The 26,672-nt window shown below is 39.6% G+C and overlaps 1 protein-coding gene across 3 annotated transcripts in view; it reads right to left on the bottom strand.

The window, feature by feature from the left end:
* Positions 1–26,672, bottom strand: part of UTP4 (UTP4 small subunit processome component) — a 32,611-nt gene that overhangs the window by 5,155 nt on the left and 784 nt on the right. The window contains exons 2-14 of one of the 3 annotated variants that reach the window (XM_060131847.1): positions 25,900–26,060; positions 23,356–23,547; positions 17,633–17,717; positions 15,902–15,991; positions 12,762–12,973; positions 7,684–7,855; positions 7,481–7,572; positions 5,788–5,884; positions 4,940–5,004; positions 3,682–3,804; positions 3,130–3,286; positions 1,123–1,229; positions 1–96 (exon numbers count right to left, since the gene is read on the bottom strand). In XM_060131847.1, coding sequence (XP_059987830.1) covers positions 1–96; positions 1,123–1,229; positions 3,130–3,286; positions 3,682–3,804; positions 4,940–5,004; positions 5,788–5,884; positions 7,481–7,572; positions 7,684–7,855; positions 12,762–12,973; positions 15,902–15,991; positions 17,633–17,717; positions 23,356–23,547; positions 25,900–26,058 — 1,647 coding nt within the window. In that variant the 5' untranslated portion in view covers positions 26,059–26,060. The remainder of the gene's footprint in view (positions 97–1,122; positions 1,230–3,129; positions 3,287–3,681; positions 3,805–4,939; positions 5,005–5,787; positions 5,885–7,480; positions 7,573–7,683; positions 7,856–12,761; positions 12,974–15,901; positions 15,992–17,632; positions 17,718–23,355; positions 23,548–25,899; positions 26,061–26,672) is intronic. The other 2 variants (XM_060131848.1, XM_060131849.1) reach the window with 2 other exon arrangements.

Raw genomic sequence — 26,672 nt, 5'->3', positions numbered from 1 at the left:
CTGCTGGTCAGAATGAGCAATGACAAGGTTGTTGGTATTGGGGGCGATGGCCAGAGCAGTCACAGGGAAATTGTAAGCAGGCACTGTGCAGTGAAGCTGGGAATAAATAACAGAAACAGAAAACTAAAATAGGATTCCTTCCCTCAGGAAAGACTGGATGGTCTAGGTCAGTAGTTTTAAAATAATGCTCTTTGGAATTCAAAAAGTTCTATTCTATGGAAGTTCCGTAAACGTCAGGCATTTCCCCAAACAATAAACTTTAACTGCATTTTTTAAAAAATGCAAGTTTAACTGCCAACAAAACTAACAGCATTCACAGAGAACCTCAGAAAAAAGCTTTCCCTGCTGTCTCTACATTTGTATGAATTGCTCATAAACATGTCATTGAACAGGGAATCTACAGCTCTACACTGGATTTAAAAGAAATAAATGCCTAGGCATGGAAATTTATGTTCAATCACAAGGCATGTGCACTAGTACACAGGAACACCTTTAAATGCCAGGCAAGGCTCAAAGAGCAGTACATGCTTTTGCCACAGTGCAGTAAAGATTAAGTCATGCAGTAACAGGCAAACCCATTAAATGCTGCAGTTTGATATCGTTCTCTAAACTTTTAATGCTTATTGTAAGTTTTTTGTAGTTCTTATCTGACTTTTAGATGACGATGACAACTTGTAAGGGAACATTAGCGATTCAATCTGTGAATGGCAATATCATCACTAATTAGTGAAAAATGCTTTCCTGCTATTACTAGTTCTGTTTAATTTTAAAATACCTTGAGATTACAAGGCAACCTATTAAAGGAAATTGTTACTATCTGCATCTATTCATCTGGGTAAATCAGAATTTTCCTCCTCAAAATACAGACATAATCTGGATGTAGATTCATTACTCATAAATCCTTAATTTCAAACTTCTGTGCATGAGTGGTTTCACTGTTCCCACTGACTGATTTTAATGTTAGATTATAGCTTTTGGGTTCCAAACAAGTGAAACAGGAAAAATTTTTGGTTAAAAAGAAGTCCAGCAATTTTCCAAGTCATATCAATGTGCCTTAGCCTTAAGTCTTATAACTGCAGAGCTAACTTCCTCCTGTTTTCTGCTACTAAACCTCATGCTCACCTTTAGTTGTTTCACGTTGTACACATGGACTCCAGCACTGGTACCTGATGCAGCTAGCCAATTTCCATCTGGACTGACTGCCAAAAGACACATGGACTCCACTGTCCCTGTAAGGACAAAACCATAGTTAAGCCTCTGAATTCAGTGTCCACAGTCAGCCAGCCCTGCCCTAAAAATAATGGCAAAAGCCAGTAAGAGCCCTGGTTTTAAATTACTCATAGGACAATTTCTAGATAGCTTTGCAGATAAGTTCTAGATGCTACTCTACTATTTTAATTTAATTAGCCATCCTTCATGGAAAGAGGAGCCAGAGAGATAAACCAGAAAGCAGCACTTGCTCAGAACTACCAGGAGAACAGAGAATCAGGGTAAGAGCTACCACCAAAATCTATACCTTAATTGTTTCAAACTCCTTTCCTATCAGGTGTTTTTTAAACAAAGTTACAAACAGCAAATAGGCTTGAGGCTTATCTTTTTTTTTTTTTTTTTGGTCTGTGTTGGGTCTTCGTTGCTGTGCACGGGCTTTCTCTAGTTGTGGCGAGCAGGGGCTACTCTTCGTTGCGGTACGCGGGCTTCTCAGGGCGGTGGCTTCTCTTGTTGCGGAGCACGGGCTCTAGGTGAGCGGGCTTCAGTAGTTACGGCTTGCAGGCTCTAGAGTGCAGGCTCAGTAGTTGTAGCATACGGGCTTAGCTGCTCTGCGGCACGTGGGATCTTCCTGGACCAGGGATCGAACCTGTGTCCTCTGCACTGGCAGGTGGATTCTTAACCACTGCACCACCAGGGAAGTCCCGAGGCATATCTTTAATTTACTAGCTGTATATTTAGCACTAAGGGAGCATGGGCACATATGAGCCATCTTTGTCATTAAAGAATTTTAAACCAATCTGGCATCATGAAGACCCATGTGGGATAAAAATCAGACAGTGATGCTATATGCCAAAGTAAGTGCTGCATGTAACAACCCCAAACAATGAAAAAGCTTTATAACTAGACATAAACCAGATGCTAAAGGATGAGCGAGGTGGGTAGAAAAGGATGGAGAACAGTGTGACCTAAGTGACAAGGACAGGAATACACAGGTTTGAGGGCTATGAAGAAACCAGCCTGACTAGAAGGGGAAGTGAGATGAGATAGGAGGAAGAAATAAAGTTATATACATAATGCAGAGCCCAATTTTAAAGGAGTGCTAAATGCAAGGTAAAGAATCTAAGTTTTATAATAAAACCATATACAGGTACTCAATAAATACTCTCAGTTTACTTCATCTGACTCCTAATTTGTATGTTTCTTTTCCTGTTTGCTTCTGGGGCAGCTTATGAACAGTGAGAGTTTAAGTTGATTTTAAAAAGTTGATTTTCCAGGCTGATGAAGTCTAAATAACAGTGAAGTCACTACAAGCCAGAAAAAGGGAGAAGGAAAAAAGGCCCGTGGGAAGTATTGGGTACTAAGTCCTTAGTAGTTAACTCACCAGTTGTTATCTATACACAGTCACTCATTCATGCATACTCATGTTCTCAAAACATATGAAAAAGTGGTCATAAGCATTAGGACAGGTAATGAAACTGTATGTATAAGCTCATCATTATAAAAACAAACAACAGAAAAGATTAACATGTCCATAAAATACCTACATAACCAGCACCTACTGGAAATATATAAAATAATAATGGTAGTTATTTCTGGGTGTCAGGATTACAAATGATTTTAACTTTCTTCTTGCTCTGCTAACAGAACTCCAAGAAGGGTGATGAAACTTCTCTGGCCCCAAATAAGGAATCAAAAACCCAGTGAGAAAAGAGTAGGTGTGAGCAAGACTTCAGATTTCATCGAGCATTTTCACTTGCCAGGTATCTCCTTCTACTTTAAATCGCAAACATGTGAGTGAATGCGTAATTTTTGCAGGGCAGAGAAGATCATTAGTGAACCCCCAACAATTGAGGTTTAAATGGAAAAAAAGGAACATCGAGACTGATAACTCTCTCCCATGGCCAATTACCAACTTCTCACCTGACTGAGGCTGAAAAGTATGCAGGTGCTTGAAGCTTCCCTCCAGCAGCCGAATGACATGCACAGACCCTTGATTTGATGCCACAAAGAGCTTCGTTGAATCCTCAGAAAACAAAATCTGAAGGGCAGAGCGAAGGAACGCTGGCATTTTGGAAACCTTGGGGGAACGAGTAACAAAAAATCAGAGAGACAGAGAGAAGTTAGACCTACAGCCCATCAAAAATAATCATAGTTAGGCTTAAATCATATGAATGCTTCCTGTCTCCAAGGAAGCCAATCAACCAAGGGCCTGGAACACAGACGTGCCTACTGTAACCTATCCAGCCCCCTTGTCATCTCCTCAAAAGCCTAACATTTACTGCCACTTTCTGGCATTTCCCTATCCTCCAAAAACATAATTTTAAATGGCAATAAGAGACTGTTTTATAACAAGTTTCTCAAAATAGCTTTTCATGGAACAAGGATTCATATCCAGGACGTTTCCACTTCACACAAAAATCACCCACTTATAAGGTTTCTTCTTATTCAACCAGACTTGGGGTTATCCCTTACCCTTTGGAGGTTTATGTTGTCATGTTCATAATTCAAACGATAGAGAAAAAACCGAGAAGCTGTAGAATAGGCTATCCAACTTCCACATGGGGAGATACAGCTGCAGATGATGTTCTCAGGACCCTGGTAACATTAGGAAGCAGGATAAATAGTCAAGTAAAACTTCATACAAGGTTCACTATAGCATGAATCCTCAAGCTATTGCCACTCTGAATGTATCCACAAATACCGACACATAATCCTGACACTCATATGCTATGTGTCACTATGATTATTTCAAAGGTAGAACATCTAAGTGGTGTGGCTTTGATTTCCAAAACCCAGAACAGAGGTCTCTGAATACTACGAGTTTATCTCAGCCCTTCGCATACTTCATGGGTAGCTTCATAATAAACCCTAACTTTAGAAACCTGAGCAGGGAGGCATTTAATGCAGGGAAGCTTTGGAGGCTCAGTGACTTGGGGACTGATTTTCTGTTTTGGTCAATGACAACCTGCTTTAAAGACCTGTAAGAAATATTAAGTGAAAAAATTTGCATAACACCGCAAAAGTTTAGTGTAACATTTATGTAATTCAAAAAACTCAAAAAACATCTGAGTGTATGTAAGTATGTATGTATACACACATACATATTCTCACACACAGAAAAAGATCTAGAAGGGTATACAGCTAATCAATTAACAGTAATTATTGCAGGAGAGGGGACTAGTATTAAAGAGCTGGGCAAGGGTATAAATTATCAATATTGTTTGAATTCTTCATAGTGAGACTGTATTCACAAATTATTTGTGCAATTAAAATAAAGATTTTTAAAAAGGAAGACAAAGCTGTTTGTATAGTATAGTCCCATTATTGGAGAAAGAAAGGATGTATACACATGCACGCATGGGTGAAAATTTTTTCTGGAAGAATATATAAGAAACCACTGGCAGTGATCATCTCTGGGGGGGTGGGGGTAAGAAAGAGGTTCATTTTTCATTGCATCCTCTTTTGCATTATTTGAATTTTTAAAAACTATGCATGTTATTTTCATAATAATACCCAAAGAAGAAAAACGAATTTCTTGTATTCATTCATCCAATAAATTCTGAATGCCTGACTTACAATCAGAGGAAACCCAGCTCTTTTGACATAGCACTTCATTCAAATAATTTTAGATTTGAAACAGTTTACGATGTCAACTAAGAAACCCTCAAAATTCAGAATGAGAAAAATGTTCTGGATTTCAGAGTCTGAACACACAGTTAAATTTCTTTACCTTTGTCTTGAGGTGAAGTAAGTGATCTGCATTTTTAGAGAGTGGAAGTGTATCCCCATTCTTTCCTGGAACAAGAAATATCCCTGACATTTTTCTTCCCAAAGAAAGGTTATTCATACATTTTTTCTACTAAAAAGTCATTCCTGGGTAGAAAGAAATCTCTATCACTGGGAAATCAGAAAAACGTCTGACGTAGTAAGCTTACAGTTTTCTGGGGGTATGTATACGAAGAGGAAAGCAGTGAGCACTTTCTTAGCTTCTACTTGGGTGCCCTGCATACGGCCTAGGGCACACCCCTATTTCTCTGAAGCCACTCCCCACAGCCAGGCATGCAGGTGGATGGAAGTGAAGTCTGTGTGGCCTCGACTTCAACTTCATTTGTTCATTTTGGAGCCTAAAGCAAAAGCCTCTAACCTACTGTAAAACAACAGGACCCGAACAGGTATGTCATACTTAAGGCCATGAGGCTGTCACCCTGGTAAGATCTGCACAACCTTCTTTTTCATGCAGGCCCGTCACGACCCCACATTAAAACTTGTCATTTTTCAACAGCCTGTTTTGATCCCAGTCTAACTAACCAGGGAGAACTTTGATTCCACTACCCTCAGGACCACTATATCCTGCAGTGCACCATACTGAACCGAAAACTTTTCACTGATGATTCAGTGTCCTGCTAACAATTTTAACACTCTGAGGAACTCCTCTGCTCTATCTAGTGGGTGGGAAACCATAAGTTCAAAAGGACACAGACAAACCTACTTCCATTTTTCCACAAGCAGAATTTCGACTGCCATTTCTGGCTTCTACCTCCAGTTTTCTTATTGGAAAAAAACTTTCTTCCATCTTACCTGTTGCAACTGTGGATCCCAGTCGCCAAAGTTCCAAGTGATGAGCAAACTGGAAGAGGAGAAGCTGCTTCTTTTTTGCACAGGAAACGAGACGTCGCTGTATCCAAGAATCAAAAAGACATAAACAAGCCGGAGTCATCTATTGCCTCAGTACTGGATACAGCAGCAACACCTCAGAACATTTTCTACCGTTAAAATCCATTTACTTGATAAATATTTCCTAAGTACTACCATTCGCCAGGCACTGTCCTAGGATCTAAAAGCATAGTGGTAAATAAAAACCTAGCTACTGCTCTCAAGATTACAGTTTAAAGGGTTGACATAAAATTAAACAGGCAATTACATTAAGTGTGCAAAGAATTTTAACATGGCTAAGCACAGTATGTAATGAAAAAAAGTAGAAAGGCCTCATGACAGTAAAGACAGGAGCCCAGATGAGGCTCACTGGTAAAGAGTACTCAGGCAAAGAAGGTAGGGCAGGACGTTCCAAGCAGAGGGATGGCACGGGAAATAGCTCAAAGGGAAAAGAGAATGAGAGGGAATAAAAAGGAGTCTTTCAGAACTGCCAGACTGAGTGCAGATGGCGGTGGGGGTAATGTAAGTGCGTGAGAACAGAGGTGAGGGAAGAGGCTGTCTTCTCCGGATCAAGACAGGTTTCATAAGCCATGCTAAGGAATTAGGTCTTTACGCTGAGGACAACAATGACCAACAAAGGCATTTAAGCATGGAGGGATGAACAAAGTTGCTTTTTGAACGCATCAATGGAGAACAGGCCGGAATGACACAAATCTAAATAAAAGGAGATTGTTAACAAACTACTGTAAAGAAATCCAGAGGAGAAACGACACTGACCCAAACTAGGTTAATGGCAGTGTAGACAAAGAGAAATGGCTAGATTCGAGAGAGAACGAGGAGGTAGACTCAGTAAGGTTTACTGGTTGAATGGAATGTAGAGTAGGTAGTGGGAAGAAGAGTTTCTAGCCTGGAAAGATGACTGATTTACCTAGAAAGGAACACTGGAAGCCTGGATTCTCCTGCTCCCACCCAGAATAATAAAAAGTCCAGCCTTGGGCTTCCCTGGTGGTACAGTGGTTGAGAATCTGCCTGCCAATGCAGGGGACACGGGTTCGAGCCCTGGTCCAGGAGGATCCCACATGCCGCGGAGCAACTAAGCCCATGTGCCACAACTACTGAGCCTGTGCTCTAGAGCCCATGAGCCACAACTACTGAGCCCGCGTGCCACAACTACTGAAGCCCATGCACCTGGAGCCCATGCTCTGCAACAAGAGAAGCCATCACAATGAGAAGCCCGCGCACCGCAACAAAGAGTAGCCCCTGCTCGCCACAACTAGAGAAAGCCCGTGCGCAGCAACGAAGACCCAATGCAGCCAAAAATAAATAAAATAAATAAATTTATTTTAAAAAATTAATAACAAACAAAATCCCCATAAACCACACCTACTGGGAAAAGGGAATGATTTCCCCAGAAACTGAACTAGGAATGCTGCTGTAAATCTCTTGGCCCCTGTAAACATCTTTGCCAGAGGCTTGCCTTAGAAAGAAAAGGAAGAAAGAAGAAGAAGGTAACTACAGAAGGCCAACAGATCTGCCAAAGAAGAGTGAGCTGTGCTGTCTTATGGGACAGGCAGACCGGGAGATGAGGGCATGGTGGGCATTAGAGGATGATACTTACATGGGGAAAAGTGATTTTTCGGAGAGCAGCATCATAATTCTTTACCTCCACCTTCTCCATGAGAGGACGAATGACTAAGTGGGTGTCTGTGCCTGGAGCGGGAGGGAGAGGAGAAAGAATATCGGAATTAGAAAAAGTCCCACATGAAAATAACCACAGCTGGGCAAAGTAATGAAGCAGTCCCGGCCAAGACTGAAACCCACCTCCAGATATCAGTGCTATGGGGCTGTGGGCCACGGCTCGCACGTCGTGAGTGTGATGTTGAAATGGCTTTGTCCGCACCCACTGCTTCTCACTGCTGTTGGAAGTCACAGAGACCAGCTGAAAATGGAACACTGTCCCCTCGGCTGTGCCCACCACGAAACTGTCTTCTTGCTGAGAAAGTAAATCAATAGGGAGGTACATTTGAGCAAAACAGGGCCCAGTTTTCAAAATATTCCCCGAGGTTTTCTGTCTGGGCAGCTTAGGGGGAAAACCTATGCCCAGAATTGAAGGGAGGTTGCAGGGGTCTTTTTCCTCCAGAAGCTAACAATTCCATCAGGGGAGCAAGTTTGCGCATAGGTAACAAAGCGCCCTCTACTGACAAAATTAACAGTAAGTACTTCAAACTGTCAGCGTGCTTTCATATAATGCAAACCCGACCTCATTAGAATAGCAACAATATTGGGGAAAGGGGAGGGGTCGCAAAACTAGCAGTCAAAAGACTGAAGCTTAGAAAACCCTAAAATTCACTGTCCTCTTTTTAGTGATGAAGAGAGGGTGGGCTGAGGAGGGGAAGTGGCCTGATCAATATCACAAAGATGCAGGTTCCCTGGTCCCCAGTTTAAGGCTCTCTCTTGACAGCATGTTGAGCACGAGGATTTCTGTTAGTTTTAAAAGGTCTTACTGTGTCTACAACTACTTTTTAAAATTCCTCTATAATCTCAAAACCATTTTCATTTTAACTCATTTTTAAAAATGCACATAACTTTGAGTAAGAAAACAAAACAGGAGGCTTGATAGGGTACTGAGAAAAATCAGAAACCTGGATCAGTAGATAACCAATCAAACGGTGTAAAGAGTAGGTGAGAAGTCAAGAAAAGTGAGATGTCTGCACACATGTGAGCATGTAGCTGCCATCAACTACACACTGACTGTGCTAGGAACGTTGTATGTCATATCATCTCTAATCCTTCAATAACCTGCAAGGTTAAGTATCATCTGTCCTATCAGGAGAAATTATAAAAGACTGAAATGAGCATAACAAGTACTGGTGTCCTTGGCTGGTGAGCCCTCTGATTGTCCTAGAGCTACTTTACAACTCCATAAATTGTAAAAAAACTGAGAGTGATGCAAAAGATTCTCTTGCATAGAGATGCAAAAGAATTTTGCTCGGTAGAATGCAGCTGATGATTGTCCTGTGGACACTGAGTCCTGCAACAATTTGTAAATCATTTCAGCATTCCTGATGGCCTTACATAACTGTGTTCTTTGATTTCTCCCTTAGAACTGCTTGTAACTTACTGGTTCCCTCATTAGTTAATGAGTTACAGAAAATCTCTGACACACTTCCATTTCATGTTTGGATGAGTTATGATTTTACCCTTTTTCCCCCCAATCATCATTTAATAGCCCTTTACACAGATAAGGAAACTGGAACTTCAGGAGTTTACCTGTCTGTTAGTTTACAGACGTGTATCTGCCGCCAAAGCCTTTGCTCCGGGCACAGGCCTCTCCCTCACCTCCTCTAAGGATACTATTTGAAAACCATTAGCCTAAGGCAAAAGTGGAAATACTGAGCTGCTTAGGAATTCACTCGCTCTCTCCATCACCTCCACTAAACAGTTCAAGTGGCTGTTTGCTCAAAGTACTACCTACGGAGAAGAACTGGGAAGGGAGGCCTCTCACTCCACATTCTCTTTCCCTGAGGTGGAATCATAAAAGAACTGAAAAGCAAACAAAAGAAAAGGGCTCTCTTGGGGTGCAACAGGAATGAAGCAAGGGAAAAACAGACCTGGGGGGGTGCGCAAGTGCACGCACGCGCGCGCGCACACACGTGCACACACATGCGCACACACACACTAACTTAATCAAAGAGTGACTGCTTCACAGGGAACACAAAATCTCAGGACTGACCTCTAAATGAAGGCAAATGTTCCCTACAACTCCCTAAAGGAATCAGTACTTGCCTACTTGATGGAGGTGAAAGGCTTCTAAGAAGATCAAAGGACTGGGTGTTTGCCACAATTCACTCTTTAGTCAATGAGAAACCACTGAAAAGAAATCTAAATATAACCATCTGTTCTGGCAAGAGAGTATGGAGAAAAGCCTTGAAATTAGGACTGGTGTCAAAAGAGATGTGAAAATGGCAATAGCACACTCGCTGTGCCAGACACTCTACTTAGCACTTTACAAGCACAACCCATTTAATCTTTCCTCAGACGCCATGCAGCATGTATTACTAACCTCCTTGTTCTCACAGAGGAAGAAACTGAGACTTAGAAGCACCTTGCCCAAGGAAGACACGTAGCTATTAAGTGGTATGACTGGGATTCAAACCCAACTCTGCCCAACTCCAGAGTTTGTGATAAGCATTTTTGAGGACTGGAATTTGTACAATTGCACGTTTCAATTGAAAAAAAAAAAAAAAGTACCACAATCCCTTGCTTCTCAGGCACACATTTTCTCACATCTTAACATCTCTGATATCAAAATATTTATATCTGTCAACCTGTGTTATGTGACATCTTCAGATAAAGAATGAACGTCAAAACTTGCAGAATACGGATTTCCCTCGTGGCCCAGTGGTTACGAATCCACCTTCCAATGCAGGGGACGCGGTTTGATCCCTGGCTGGGGAACTAAGATCTCACATGCCGTGGGGCAACAAAGCCCACGCGCCACAACTGGAGAGAAGCCCACACCGCAACTAGAGAAGCCTGCACGCCACAATGAAGAGCCTGTGTGCTGCAAGGAAAGATCCCATGCGCCTCAAGGAAAGATCCCGCAGGCCATGATGAAGATCCCACAGGCAGCAACTAAGACCCGATGCAGCCAAATAATAATAAAACAAAACAAAAACAACTTGCAGAACAGTTGTCAAAAGCCTAAAAGAAAATCTTGGGACTATATTGGATCATCTTCTACCAACACTGTGGATGGCTGGGAGGCATGTGTGAGAAACATGGACCCCAATAACTGAGTTCAAGTGATTCAGAGTCCAACTCTGAACGTGAAGAAGTTCTAGGAATACCCTTATCATTTTATTTCACACATACTTTCCTGTTTATATATGCGTAAGAGTGATATAACAGAAAGTTTCTGTTTAAGTCTCAAGAAGCTCTTCAGTAAGTAAAATATAAATTTTATGTTTAAAAAAGCATTGTGTCAGTTTATATTATAAAAGCTTATATTATGTGCTTATAAAATGTGAATTTTACATTTAAAAAACCACTCTGTCATAGTTTAATAAAAGTATTTCTTCTTTCCCATGATAACAAAATTATGACATGTTACAATCATTTGTATCTAAGACTTAATGCAATAGAGTAATATAGGCACAAGGTAGAAGATCAGACAGTATAAAGTGGTACACAGTACAAGTTACACCTGTCTTCCACCTACCCCCAAAAAACTTTCTTCCAGAAACTGTCATTATTTGCATTTTCAATATTTCCAGAGATATTCTATGTATATACTAGCAAAACTGTATACACATAGAACATCTGTTTCTTTTCTTTTCTCTTTTTTTTTTAGCCATGCCACACAGCATGCAGGATCTTAGTTCCCTGACCAGGGATTGAACCCACATCCCCTGCAATGGAAGTGCTGAGTCTTAACCACTGGACTACCCGGGAAGTCCTAGAATATCTCATATATAAATATCTAATATATAAATCTGCTCTACCTTTCCTTACTACACTATTATATACTATACTATACACTGTAATACTGTTCTACTTTTTCCCCTTACCAATATATCCTGGAAATTGTTCCATAGTAATAAATATATATCTTCTCTGGTCTTTGAACAGGTGCATAATCCTTAAATAATTACACTTTAAATAGTACTAAATTTAATAATTAAGTCTTACTGTCTAATAATTACAACCATTTTGGATCAAAACTCTATTTTAAAAGGAGAATTCCTCCCACTCACTTAAACCTTGACTTCTATTATAGTTTATATGTGACATCTACATGTTTTATAGGGCTTTAGCACTAACAAATTGTTCTCATGGAAAAACTGTGGAATGGAATAGGAACATTTTATAGGCAAGAAAAGAAAGCAGGAGTGATCTCTACACTAGACACACTTAAGTAAGAAAACAACACTCAAACTAATTACGTAAGGATAAAAGATCTAGTCAACAAACCTCAAAGCTCAGACAGAGAGACAAATATCATATAATATCGCTTACATGTGGAATCTAAAAAAATGTTACAAATGAACTTATTTACAAAACAGAAACAAAGTCACAGATGTAGAAAACAAATTTATGGTTACGGGGTGGGGAGAGAAGCGGGAGTGGGGATGATAAATTGGGAGACTGGGATTGACGTAGACACACTACTATATATAAAACAGATAACTAATAAGGACCTAGTGTATAGCATAGGAAACTCTACTCAATACTCTGTAATGACTTATATGGGAAAAGAAGAAAAAAGAATGGATATATGTGTATGTATAACGGATTCACTTTGTTGTACAGCAGAAACTAACACAACATTGTAAATCAACTATACTCCAATAAACATTAAAAAAAAAAACAAACCTCAAAATCACTTCCTGTGCCTCATTGCTAAAATATCCAAAGGTTTCTGATTAAGAATTCATGTTACAAGATGGCAAGAGGCACACATGTTCAATACAAACCTGCTTTAACTCCTATACAAACAGGAGAAAAATCAGTAGTGTCGAAATCACTATAAAATTACCTTCTAATGTTCCAAGATAGGAAGCAGAACAGTCAGGCAGAGAGAGGAAATAGCACTTCTCAAGATTCTTCTAGAATACTTGTGCCCTATCTACAATCAGACGGGGTTAACTGGGGACAGGGAGTGTCTGAAGAAAACCTCTCTGCTAACTAATCGTTTAGAGAATATTCTCTAACTAACTGTTGGAGAATAAGTGTTCAGGAAAACTGTGTGGGTTTTCAGATGCATTGTCCTAAACTCAATCTTCCTCCACTACAACATTCAGGATTAGGGAACAGTGTCTGTGGCATACCACTGACACGGCCTTCTCTACTCATGCCCCAGGTTGTACAGGAACTGCTCAAACAGGGACTATACTCACATCAGATATGGCAATGGACTGCACGTCAGTATTTGCGATGAGATGATTCTTTACAAGGGTACCGGTAGCTGAGTCCCAGAACTGCACCTTCCCAGCAGAGTCCACGCTTATGACAGTGCCATCGGACAGGAAGGCCACGCCCCATATGATACACTTCCGCTTAGACACACCCATATACTGCCTATCCACAAGCATCTTATGAATAGCGCTCCCTGAAAAAGAAAGCAAAGCCCGCATGTGAATGGCACTTATTTCTCCTCAGTCTTCAGAAGCTGCCTGTGGTAGGCATCTGGTAAGTCAGCTGCCTGAGCACAGACCACAGACAGCCAGTAAACAGTGGTTATGGTGAACTCAGTTTTGGAACACCAAAATGGTTCCCTGAAGAAGGAGGGCAGCGGTGGTGGTGGGGGTTGCAGACAAAAGGAATTTTTGGTGGAGAGGTGAAATGGAAATGAGACATTTGAGGCTTCACTGAAAAGCAGCCAACTGCACACACACATTACACTCTGCTCCCTTCCAAATCCCCATGAGAAAGGGAGAGAAGACAATAGTGCCAAAATTTGGGGAACTGGAAAGCAGACACGGAGTAGTAACCGACTTAGTAGAACCCTAAAACTAAGTCCCAAATCCGCAGTAGGAAAAGCCAAGAAACCACCTGATTTATACCATGGAATCCTCAGAAGACTCAGCAACTGGTGACTCCAGATAGTCTGGAAACAGAGGTGATGCATGGAACACAGATTAAGTGAAATGTTATAACTCTGTATTGAGAACACCTGCTTTCTTCTTAGAATGCTGATGGCTGGGCTTGTTGTCACCAGGCAGGAGAACAAAAAACAGTTCTAAGAAATATGACCAGCACAAGAGAAAAGATCTAAAGAGCCTGTCTTGAGAGCATCCCCAAGCTAACAGTCCAGCCAGACCATTCCTCAATGAAGCTCAGATGTGATCAGCACCATTCATGTGGTGATGAGAGGAACCTCTAGACACAGGAGGAAAGCCTCAATATGAAAGGCAGAGGCCCAACATAGGACCAGAAAAAAATAAACAACAAGGTGGGAAAAAGCCAGGGTGAAGAACACTTCACAGCTATTACCATGAATAGTCTTGGAGAAGAGTTAGTATACTGTATAATGAAACAAAAAGAGAACGCTGTAAAAAAGAACATTCAGGAAACAAAAAAGAACTCTGGAAATGAATGGCAGAAATGAGAACCTCAATAAAAGGACTGAAAGATAAAAATGACAAACTCTCCCAGGAAGCAAAGTAAGAAGTTAGAGATGAAAAATAACAAGGGGGAAAAAGAAAAAAAGAAAGAAAGAAAATTAGAAGAGGCAACATTCCAGTAATAAAATTCCAGAAAGGAGAAAATGGAAAGAAACTCCTTTACAAAATAATTATAAGAATTTTCCTCAGAAATGAAAAACATGGGTTTTTGGATTAAAGGAACCTACCAAGTTGTCCAATACAATGGATGTTAACAGATCCACACAACAAAAAACATAATTATTACATTTCAGAACAGTAAAGATAAAGGGAAGATCTTAAAAGCTCCCAGGAAAAACCAACCACAAAAACCTACAAAAAGGATCTACTCTCAGAAAGGCATCAGAGTCCATAACAATACTAGAAGCTGGACAACAGTGGAACCACAGCTTCAAAATTCTAAGGAAAAATAATTTCCAACTAGAATTCTTTCTCAGAAACCCTTTCTCAGGATCCATCAAACAAAGTGATAAACTACGAAAATGAATGACTTGGCAACAGGGAACTCTACTGGAGAATAAAGCAAAGGGGATCTCCAGAATGGTTGAAAAACCAGAGTTCAAGATCTCAGAGTTGTGCAGTAGGCCCAGAAACTGGCTCCACTAAGCTGGAGCAGGGCAGAAGGCTCTGGGAGAGAAACCTTCAAGGAGATAAAAGTGATAGAAAGAAAACCAGATGTGGGAATTCCCTGGCGACCCAGTGGTTAGAACTTGGCACTTTCACTGCAGGGGCCCAGGTTCAATTCCTGGTGGGGGAACTAAGATCCCGCAAAAAAACCCAAAACAAACTAACAACAACAAAAAAAAACCAGAAAAAAAACCCAGATGTAGCTGAACCTAAATCATACAACTCGAAGAATGTGGAGATGAATTAGTGATATATATATATATATATATATATATATATGTCAATCTCACACACACAAAAGAGAGAGACAGAGACAGACACTCAGCATTAACAAAAAGCATACAGGAAAGGAAAAGAAATTTACTATGCAAGTTGTATGTATATAGTCTAAGAATAAAAACATCAACTGCTAATCTGAACAAAGTTAGAACATAACCATACTGGGAGGATCAGGAGGAAATATTGCTACATGTGGCAAAGGGCAGAGAAAGAGGGTTAAATAGTGGAAGTCAATAAATAATAGCCTAAAACTGAAAAAAATAAAGCATTTTAAGCATACTATGTATAGCATAAAGATAAATGCCAAAAGAATTAGCTAAGAGTTGCAGGTGGCTGCCTTTGAGGAGTGGGAGAAGGGATATAGGGGGACTCCTGCTTTTTTGTAACAAGCCTTAAGGAATTCTTTGACTATATGCATATATAACTGATAATAAAAAACTTGCTCAAGCACTAAGGAAAAAGAAAAAGGCGACATGTCTGCCCTGTGTTTCCTCTCATCTTAGCGGGGAGTAGACACAGCCACCTAACAAGTTGAAGTCAGTCTCCTCACTGAAGGAATCCATCAGCCAATTCTCTAGGCCAAGGACAGAGGAAGCACGTTGTTCTCTATCTTTCTGATCTCAAGTCTCACCAACTATGTTACCAAGATCTTACATTCCTCAACTACAGACACCCACTTTTACAAAGAACTGGTATATATAAGTAGGTATTCTACTGATTGCTCATAGTAAATGTCTCACTGGTTGAGGGCACATTTTAGTGTGAATTCTTATGATGAAAAATACTGTATTCCACTGAAGAACCAAGATTCCCCTAAAAGCAGCAGTAGTAATCCAAGAAAGAAGTGAAATTCATGGTGACATCTCAGAAGGTTCATGAAAGCATAAGGTCACAAGCTCTTGGAAACCCAGAAATGTGGCTCTGACAAACAAGACCCACACCCCAAATGAACTGAGAAAAACAGTCACCTGATTTGACATCAAACACACTAATGTAGTCTATGGAGCCAGCTGCAATGTGTGTACCAGCGGGATGCCAGCTGAGGCTCAGGATTCGACCTTGGGAGTTGTACAACAAAAGAGAAAGTGACATACACATAAATATACAGCAAAGGGTAACTGAGTTCTCCTTCCACAAACATCTACAGGGCTAGCGTTCTATAGTCTTAAAGTTCATCTACTGCGCTCTTGCGAAGGACTGTTTTATAACAGGTGAGGGACAACTTTGCCCTGGGACCCACGATGACATATTTGATACTTACTTTTAGTAATGGATAAATGGTTGATGGGAGTGTAGATAAGCACAACCTTTTGAAGGTGATCTGGTAGTAACCTAACAAAATTTAAACGTGCAAATTTGGCATTGTAATTGCACTAGGAATTTAACAAAAAAGAAATATTTACAGGAATGCCCAAGTGTATATAAAAATGTTCATTACAGCACTGGCTATAGTGGTAAAAACAAAATTAATATCCATCAATAGGAGTTTGGTTAAATAAATTATGGAACACCATAAAATGAAATGCCATGCAGACTGGCATGACTGACACAGAAAGATGTCTGTGATACATCAAATGAAAAACTAAGCTGAAAAACAAGTGCAAGCACTCCTGTGAATGTATTTGTCTATCTGAATATACAAAAAAGTCCAGATTAATTCCAAAATGTTGCCTACAGAGTGAAATGAGACACTTATTTTCTCTTTCACACTTGGCTAAATGCATGAAATTTTTACCAAGCATTATATCACCTTTGTAATTAAAAAAAGAACACCCAGGAGATATTAAAAACAAACAATACAGGGATCTGATTAGCAGAGGATAAACATTACTATTGGATACAGAGAACACATCAGATACTACTCTCTAGAAAAGGAGTCAGGGTGGGACAGGGAGGGTGGGAGGGAGACGCAAGAGGGAGGAGATACGAGGATATACGTATATGTATAGCTGATTCACTTTGTTATAAAACAGAAACTAACACACCACTGTAAAGCAATTATACTCCAATAAAGATGTTAAAAAAAAAAAAGTGGATAATAGAAAAGGAGTCAGCAAACTATGGCCCAAAGGCCAAACTGGGGTCACCACCTGTTTTTGTAAATGAAGTTTTACCAGAGCATAACCATGAGCATTTGTTAAGTATTATCTAGGGCAACTGCGGTGCTATAATGACCAGAGTTGGCAGAGACTATAGGGCCTGCAAAGCCTACAATATTTACTAGCTGGTGTCTTCACAGAAATAGTTTGCCAGGCTCTGTTCTGGATGTCAGTGTCAGTCAGTCCAGGTGGAACAGGGGCAATTGTTTATAAAATTCCCCCATTCAACTTGAAAGTACTAGCAGAACTGAGAACCACAGCTCCTAAAGGAAAATCCAAGTTCTGAGACTTTATGCACATTTGTTAAAACTTCACAAAAATAAGTGAGAACTAACAAATTGATTTACACAGAAACACTCACTTTCCTATTTTGGACTGCTAGCTTCCTGTATTATTACTTAACCAGGCAATCATAGCTATGCTACACAACGGAGAGGACCTGAGCTAAGGACAGCATCTAGCACATACGCTGCACTCACAGAAAGTTAGCATATAGATAAAATATTACCTGGACCCATGGGAAAATATCCCATCTCCAGTGGCACAGAAATATAACTTCTTGTTAAGACTACTCACTGCCTCACCACAAATAACCCTTACTTTTCTGACGATCAAAATTTCTTTCAAACTGGATTTTGTCTGGGGTGATCTGAAATAGTTTCACAGATCCATCTTCGCAGCCAACCTATTATGGAAAAGGGGGTAGAAAATAAAGAAAGCATTTTATAGAACTAAATATATACATTTCCTCCTTCAAGCTAACACTTGTTCTGAAAGAGAAAAATAGTTTGTGAGAGGGAAAAAGTACTGGTACCAAGAAACTGGTAGTGTGTTCCTGGCAGTCTTCATGTCCTAGCCAGAAAGCAGGCCAATTAGGGGCACAATTCCTGAATAGGACATGGAGGAGAAACAGGATTTCATAGCATGTCTCTGCTGGACACCCATGGCCTAAATAAAAGACCCATTAACTGTGTCACCTAAATGGAGATACGTCAAGGTATTACAAAATAGTACAAATTTTAAAAAAATCATAAATCCATCACAGAAAACTAAATCTCTGCAAGTACCCAGTCTACTGGTAAGAATGGGGGGGGGGAGTCTTTCCATTGTCTATATGTACCACATTTTCTTTATCCATTTGTCTGTCGATGGACATTTAGGTTGCTTCCATGACCTGGCTATTGTAAATAGTGCTGCAATGAACATTGGGGTACATGTGTCTTTTTGAATTATGGTTTTCTCTGGGTATATATGCCCAGCAGTGGGATTGTAGGATCATATGGTAGCTCTATTTTTAGTTTTTTAAGGAACCTCCATACTGTTCTCCATAGTGGCTGTATCAATATACATTCCCACCAACAGTGCAAGAGGGTTCCTTTTCTCCACACCCTCTCCAGCATTTGTTTGTAGATTTTCTGATGATGCCCATTCTAACTGGTGTGAGGTGATACCTCATTGTAGTCTTGATCTGCATTTCTCTAATAATTAGTGATGTTGAGCAGCTTTCCATGTGATTCTTGGCCATCTGTATGTCTTCTTTGGAGAAATGTCTATTTAGGTCTTCTGCCCATTTTTGGATCGGGTTGTTTATATTTTTAACATTGAGCTGCATGAGCTGTTTATATATTTTGGATATTAATTCTTTGTCCATTTATTCTTTTGCAAATATTTTCTCCCATTCTGAGGGTTGTCTTTTTGTCTTGTTTATGGTTTCCTTTGCTGGGCAAAAGCTTTGAAGTTTCATTAGGTCCCATTTGTTTATTTTTGGTTTTATTTCCATTACTCTAGGAGGTGGATCAAAAAAGATCTTGCTGTTATTTATGTCAAAGTGTTCTTCCTATGTTTTCCTTTAAGAGTTTTATAGTGTCCAGTCTTACATACAGGTCTCTAATCCATTTTGAGTTTATTTTTGTGTATGGTGTTAGGGAGTGTTCTAATTTCATTTTTTTACATGTAGCTGTCCTGTTTTCCCAACACCACTTATTGAAGAGACTGTCTCTCCATTGTATATCCTTGCCTCCTTTGTCATAGATTAGTTGACCATAGGTGCGTGGGTTTATCTCTGGGCTTTCTATCCTGTTCCATTGATCTATGTTTCTGTTTCTGTGCCAGTACCATACTGTCTTGATTACTGTAGCTTTACAGTATAGTCTGAAGTCAGGGAGTCTGATTCCTCCAGCTCCATTTTTTTCCCTCAAGACTGCTTTGGCTATTCGGGGTCTTTTGTGTCTCCATACAAATTTTAAGATTTTTTGTTCTAGTTCTGTAAAAAATGCCATTGGTAATTCAATAGGGATTGCATTGAATCTGTAGATTGCTTTGGGTAATATAGTCATTTTCACCATATTGATTCTTCCGATCCAAGAACACAGTATATCTCTCCATCTGTTGGTATCATCTTTAATTTCTTTCATCAGTGTCTTAATAGTTTTCTGCATACAGGTCGTTTGTCTCTCTAGGTAGGTTTATACCTAGGTATTTTATTCTTTGTGTTGCAATGGTAAATGGGAGTGTTTCCTTAATTTCTCTTTCAAATTTTTCATTAGTGTATAGGAATGCAAGAGATTTCTGTGCATTAATTTTGTATCCTGCAACTTTACCAAATTCATTGATTAGCTCTAGTAGTTTTCTGGTGGCATCTTTTGGATTCTCTATGTATAGTATCATGTCATCTGCAAACAGTGACAGTTTTACTTCTTCTTTTCCAATTTGTTCCTTTTATTTTTCTTCTCTGATTGCCGAGGCTAGGACTTGCAACACTATGTTGAATAATAGTGGCGAGAGTGCACATCCTTGTCTTGTTCCTGACCTTAGAGGAAATGCTTTCAGTTTTTCACCATTGAGAATGATGTTTGCTGTGGGTGTATATGGCCTTTATTATGTTGAGGTAGGTTCCCTCTATTCTCACTTTCTGGAGAGTTTTTATCATAAATGGGTGTTGAATTTTGTCAAAAGATCTTTCTGCATCTATTGAGATGATCCTATGGTTTTTCTGCTTTAATTTGTTAATATGGTGTATCACACTGATTGATTTGCGTATATTGAAGAATCCTTGCATCCCTGGGATAAATACCACTTGATCATGGTGTATGATCCTTTTAATGTGCTGTTGGATTCTGTTTGCTAGTATTTTGTTGAGGATTTTTACATATATATTCATCAGTGATATTGGTTTGTAATTTTCTTTTTTTGTAGTATCTTTGTCTGGTTTTGGTATCAGGGTGATGGTGGCCTCATAGAATGAGTTTGGGAGTGTTCCTTCCTCTGCAATTTTTTGGAAGAGTTTGAGAAGGATGGGTGTTAGCTCTTCTCTAAACGTTTGATAGAATTCACCTGTGAAGCCATCTGGTCCTGGACTTTTGTTTGTTGGAAGATTTTTAATCACAGTTTCAATTTCATTACTTGTGACTGGTCTGTTCATATTTTCTATTTCTTCCTGGTTCAGTCTTGGAGACTATACCTAAGAAATTGTCCATTTCTTCCAGGTTGTCCATTTTATTGGCATAGAGTTGCTTGTAGTAGTCTCTTAGGATGCTTTGTATTTCTGTGATGTCTGTTGTAACATCTCCTTTTTCATTTCTAATTTTATTGATTTGAGTCCTCTCCCTCTTCTTCTTGATGAGTCTGGCTAATGGTTTATCAATTTTGTTTATCTTCTCAAAGAACCAGCTTTTAGTTTTATTGATCTTTGCTATTGTTTTCTTTGTTTCTATTTCATTTATTTCTGCTCTGATCTTTATGATTTCTTTCCTTCTGCTAACTTTGGGTTATGTTTGTTCTTCTTTCTCTACTTCCTTTAGGTGTAAGGTTAGATTGTTTGAGATTTTTCTTGTTTCTTGAGGTAGACTTGTATAGCTATAAACTTCCCTCTTAGAACTGCTTTTGCTGCATCCCATAGGTTTTGGATCGTCATGTTTTCATTGTCATTTGTCTCTAGATATTTTTTGATTTCCTCTTTGATTTCTTCAGTGATCTCTTGGTTATTTAGTAACATATTGTTTAGCCTCCATGTGTTTGTGTTTTTTACGTTTTTTTCCCTGTAATTTATTTCTAATCTCATAGCATTGTGGTCAGAAAAGATGCTTGATATGATTTCAAGTTTCTTAAATTTACTGAGGCTTGATTTGTGACCCAAGATGTGATCTATCCTGGAGAATGTTCCGTGTGCACTTAAGAAGAAAGTGTAATCTGCTGTTTTTGGATGGAATGTCCTATAAATAACAATTAAATCTATCTGGTCTATTGTGTCATTTAAAGTTTCTGTTTCCTTATTTATTTTCATTTTGGATGATCTGTCCATTGGTGTAAATGAGGTATTAAAGTCCCCCACTATTATTGTGTTACTGTCGATTTCCTCTTTTATAGCTGTTAGCAGTTGCCTTATGTATTGAGATGCTCCTATGTTGGGTGCATATATACTTATAATTGTTATATCTTCTTCTTGGATCGATCCCTTGATCATTATGTAGTGTCCTTCCTTGTCTCTTGTAACTTTCTTTATTTTAAAGTCTATTTTATCTGATATGAGTATTGCTACTCTGGCTTTCTTTTGATTTCCATTTGCATGGAATATCTTTTTCCATCCCCTCACTTTCAGTCTGTATGTGTCCCTAGGTCTGAAGTGGGTCTCTTGTAGACAGCATATAGATGGGTCTTGTTTTTGTATCCATTCAGCAAGCCTGTGTCTTTTGGTTGGAGCATTTAATCCATTCACGTTTAAGGTAATTATTGATACGTATGTTCCTAGGACCATTTTCTGAATTGTTTTGGGTTTGTTTTTGTAGGTCCTTTTCTTCTCTTGTGTTTCCCACTTAGAGAAGTTCCTTTAGCATTTGTTGTAGAGCTGGTTTGGTGGTGCTGAATTTTCTTAGCTTTTGCTTGTCTGTAAAGCTTTTGATTTCTCCATGAATCTGAAGGAGATCCTTGCCGGGTAGAGTAATCTTGGTTGTAGGTTCTTCCCTTTCAACACTTTAAGTATATCATGTGACTCCCTTCTGGCTTGTAGAGCTTCTGCTGAGAAATCAGCTGTTAACCTTATGGGAGTTCCCTTGTATGTTATTTATCGTTTTTCCCTTGCTGCTTTTAACAATTTTTCTTTGTCTTTAATTTTGGCGAATTTAATTACTATGTGTCTCAGTGTGTTTCTCCCTGGGTTTATCCTGTATGGGACTCTGCGCTTCCTGGACTTGGGTGGCTATTTCCTTTCCCATGTTAGGGAAGTTTTTGACTATAATCTCTTCAAATATTTTCTCTGGTCCTTTCTCTCTCTCTTCTCCTTCTGGGACCCCTATCATGCGAATGTTGTTGTGTTTAATGTTGTCCCAGAGGTCTCTCAGGCTGTCTTCATTTCTTTTCATTCTTTTCTCTTTATTCTGTTCCGCAGCAGTGAATTCCACCATTGTGTCTTCCAGGCCACTTATCCGTTCTTCTGCCTCAGTTATTCTGCTATTGATTCCTTCTAGTGTAGTTTTCATTTCAGTTATTGTATTGTTCATCTCTGTTTGTTTGTTATTTAATTCTAGGTCTTTGTTAAACATTTCCTGCATCTTCTTGATCTTTGCCTCCATTCTTTTTCCGAGGTCCTGGATCATCTTAACTATCATTATTCTGAATTCTTTTTCTGGAAGGTTGCCTATCTCCACTTCATTTAGTTGTTTTTCTCGGGTTGTATCTTGTTCCTTCATCTGGTACATAGCCCTCTGCCTTTTCATCTTGTCTCTTTCTGTGAATGTGGTTTTTGTTCCACAGGCTGCAGGTTGTAGTTCTTCTTGCTTCTGCTGTCTGCCCTCTCGGGGGGGGGAAGTCTTAAGTCTGTGCTCAAAAATTTTTTGAGAAACACTGGAAAAACATGGTTCCACAGGTTGACCTGTAGAAGGACCTATCAGAAGTTTAGATATACTAACGTGTGCTGTGAATCTACAGAAGGATTTAGTACGCCGTATTTCTGAAACAAAACTTATCATAAAACACAAGGCACAACAAAACAAAAGACAGTTTCTACATCTCCCAATTCCAAAGAACACAGTTTGGGAAATGCTGAACCAAACTGAAACCTCTGGTTTCATAAATGAATCAACAAGGTCCAAAGTAGCAGCAGAAAGAGTGCCAAAGGACAAGGGAGTTTTAAATCCCCAACAAGAATCCCAATCTTGTATCTCGTATTGGAATCCAGATACAATTGCTTGCTTGGTTGCTGGAATCCAGCTCAGAGTGGAGTTGCTACATGCTATAATACAATTTCACCTTCCTATGAACATAAGGAAGCAAGTTTAAGTGGGCAGAAGAGAAATCTTGGTTTGAATTACCAATAGTTGCTTACTGACCAAAAGTTGAGAGCCATTGGGGCTGGCAGCCATGCTCCAAATGGGTCCTCCAAAGGCATCCATAGCATACTTGATGTTTAACGCCTGCAAATCATACTCAATAATCTCTCCATTGAGTCCAGCACTAAACAGTCGCTGTCCGTTTGCCCAGCACAGAGCTTCTGTAGCCCGAGACTCATGACCTGGGAAAAACTACAGAAACACCATAACTTTTCAACCCACCACGAATTCATCAGCTACTAGCACTGAGTGGTCACAGGCAAAAAGGTGAAAATCAAAATGCCTCTCTAGAAACAACTAGTGTGGGGTTTTACACTATCTGAAGATCATGTTACTGATATTTTCATTTTTTTCAGGTTCACATTTTAGTTACTTATACAGTTGGTTTTGTTTCTTTTACTAGGACTTGTTCTGCAAAACCTTTTTAGACAATAAAGTTTCAGACAATCCAGTTTGTATCTGATGTATCTAATTTTTAAAAATCATGGCAATTATCTTGATTGAGTGATAATTTCAAAGGTGTACACATGTCAAAAGTTACCAATACATACACTTTGAATATACGTTGCTTACTGTGTGTCAATTTCACCAATTAAAAGCTGTTTAAAAAATTAAACAAAGGCAGCTCACTCCAGCTTTTCATTCAAGTCTCAGATTTCTAAGTGTTTTCTTAGCACTCAAAAAGCATTCATACTATCAAGGAATTTTATTCTTTTTTTTTTTTTTTTTGCGGTACGCGGGCCTCTCACTGCTGTGGCCTCTCCTGTTGCGGAGCATAGGCTCCGGACGCGCAGGCTCAGCAGCCATGGCTCACAGGCCCAGCTGTTCCACGGCATGTGGGATCTTCCCGGACGGGGGCACAAACCCGTGTCCCCTGCATTGGCAGGCGGACTCTCAACCACTGCGCCACCAGGGAAGCCCAGGAATTTTACTCTTATATCTGCTTGATACAAAAGGGAATGAGGAGGTATAATTTTTCCTATCTGAACTTGAAAAGGCAAAATATTCATTAATTAAGTGGCTTGCCCAAAGGGCCAAAGTCAACGACATGAAGAGAATGTGGGTCTCCTTACTCCTAGGCACTACTCTTCACTATCAGAGATATAATGTTTTCTTGTTCTGAGAAACAAGCTCTTGTTCAGAGCTAAGCAATCTTCAATACCAGGGAAGGGAACATAGAGAAAGTGGAAGACTAGACTGCATTAATTGTTCAAAAAAAAAAAAAAAGAAAACAGATGGGAGAGGAAAATAAGAGGTACTAGGTAAAGACCAGTTGACTTATTCATTCAACATGTATTAACTAAGCAGTGTCTTTGTCCTAGGCACTTGCTAAATGTTGGGAATACAGCCATGAATATCACTGACAAGGTCCTTGTTTTCATAAAATTTGAAGTTCAGCAAGGAAGAAGACATTAAACAAATATATATGAACCATTATATAATTCCAATTATCGTAAATGACAAGAAAAATCACAGGATGCAACAAGCATGTACCATAGCATGTTTTTCATTCTATGGAATGTGACTCCTTTGTGGTGACCAGCAATTTCTTAACTCCTATTAGTGCTTCAGGGATCAGCTCAGTAAGTCATCTCTTTCCAGGAATCCTAAACACACCTCATCAGAGAAGGCACCTCTCCACTAAGATTCTATGCCTCTGCTTAGGTCTATCATAAAATTTGCCACACTGTTTGCAAACTGTATACTCACCTTTCCCCCACTGGATTTTGAACTCCTTGAAGGTAGGGCCTCTGACATTCATCTTAATGCCTAATACTTGCCACTCAGTCATTTAGAAACATTTACAGAGTGCCTAAATTCCAAGTACTAAGTTGCTGGGCACTGCATTCATTCATTTTTCCTTCTATTCATTTATTTCATGGTGCCTATGGCATGTAAGGCACTCAGTAAATGTGACCGGAATTATTTTATTGCACTTGAAATCAGTAATCACTGCCTTTGAAAAATATGCTGCTGTAACAGCCCTTTGCATACACCCAAACAGTACTTTACCTAATTTAAAATCTTTATTCCCAAATATAAGGCATATAAATCTACCTTCTCTCAGACAGATGAACTTAGGAATCCATCTTCCTGATATTACATCACCAAAATGTTTGACATTAAAATGTCTCATCATTTTTTCTGAATTGACAATGAAATGGGTACTGACACTTATAGCAGGAAATGCCACTTTACCAAAGTTACAATGGTGCAGAGACTGATATGAAGCAATGGTCTTGACAATTTTCCTTCTTATTTTGCCCAACAGATCTAGCAAACCTCAGTTTCCAAATGACAGTGAGCACCACAATTCCTAGGCAGGATCTTTCTAACCAACATCACACAGATCAAACCTCTAAGCGCATCATTCAGACAAGAGATCGCATATTTGTTATGTGGTTCTAAACAACTCCGGAGAGAGTGGGGGAGAGTTACTATTCTTTTGATCTCTTTGAATACAAAAAACATAGATTTGGCAGAATTGAACTTAAGAAAAAAATTAACATCAAATACACCAAATCAGGCTCCCAAATGACTTACTTTCTCCTGAAAGTAGTTTGCTGACAAATTATAAATTTCCACAGTGCCATCTGTTCGTGAAACAGCCAATCTGTTTGACTGGTTATTGTAAGCCACACAGCGGATCCCTGATGGAACATAATTAAAGAAACGTACTCGATGGACCTTAAATTCACCCATTCCTAGGGGGGCAAGAAAAGAATCATTGTTAAACAGCAGTATGTCACACCTCATGTTTCTTATTACTACTATTCTAGGTGGAAGACTCCAACTATATTTCATCGACGTTCATTTCTATTTTTTTTCACTTTTTTTTTTGGAGGGGGCTGCGCCGGGCAGAATGTGGAGTCTTAGTTCCCCAACCAGGGATGGAACCCGAGCCCCCTGCATTGGAAGTGCCGCTTCTTAACCACTGGACCACCAGGGAAGTCCGACGGAGGTTCATTTCTAAATATCCAACTAATGATGCTTTCATGGCCCATACAGAATCTATCAAACAGTCTCCAGAAGCTCAGGATTCTTCAGCAACAAAATAAAAAGATCAGCACATACAGCATCACCCAGACTGCCAGCAATCCTGACAACTGCCTGAAGGAAGTGGTCCAGGAAAAGAGGGGTGAGAATTTAAAACGTGATCTTAGAGCAAAAGACTGAACATAACCTCATTCTCTAACTGGGAGTGCGCACTTGAAGGGAGTCACATGGAGCTGACCGGATGTATTCGAGGCAGAACTAAGGTCTCCTTTGTATTTTGTGTGTGAGGTTTCTGGGGGTGGGGGTGGTGGAGAGGAGGA

Source organism: Lagenorhynchus albirostris, chromosome 19 (assembly GCF_949774975.1).
Source record: "Lagenorhynchus albirostris chromosome 19, mLagAlb1.1, whole genome shotgun sequence".
Classification (NCBI taxonomy): Eukaryota; Metazoa; Chordata; class Mammalia; order Artiodactyla; family Delphinidae; genus Lagenorhynchus; species Lagenorhynchus albirostris.
The sequence above is the reverse complement of the archived record's forward strand: the minus strand, read 5'-3'. Positions and strand labels throughout refer to the sequence as shown.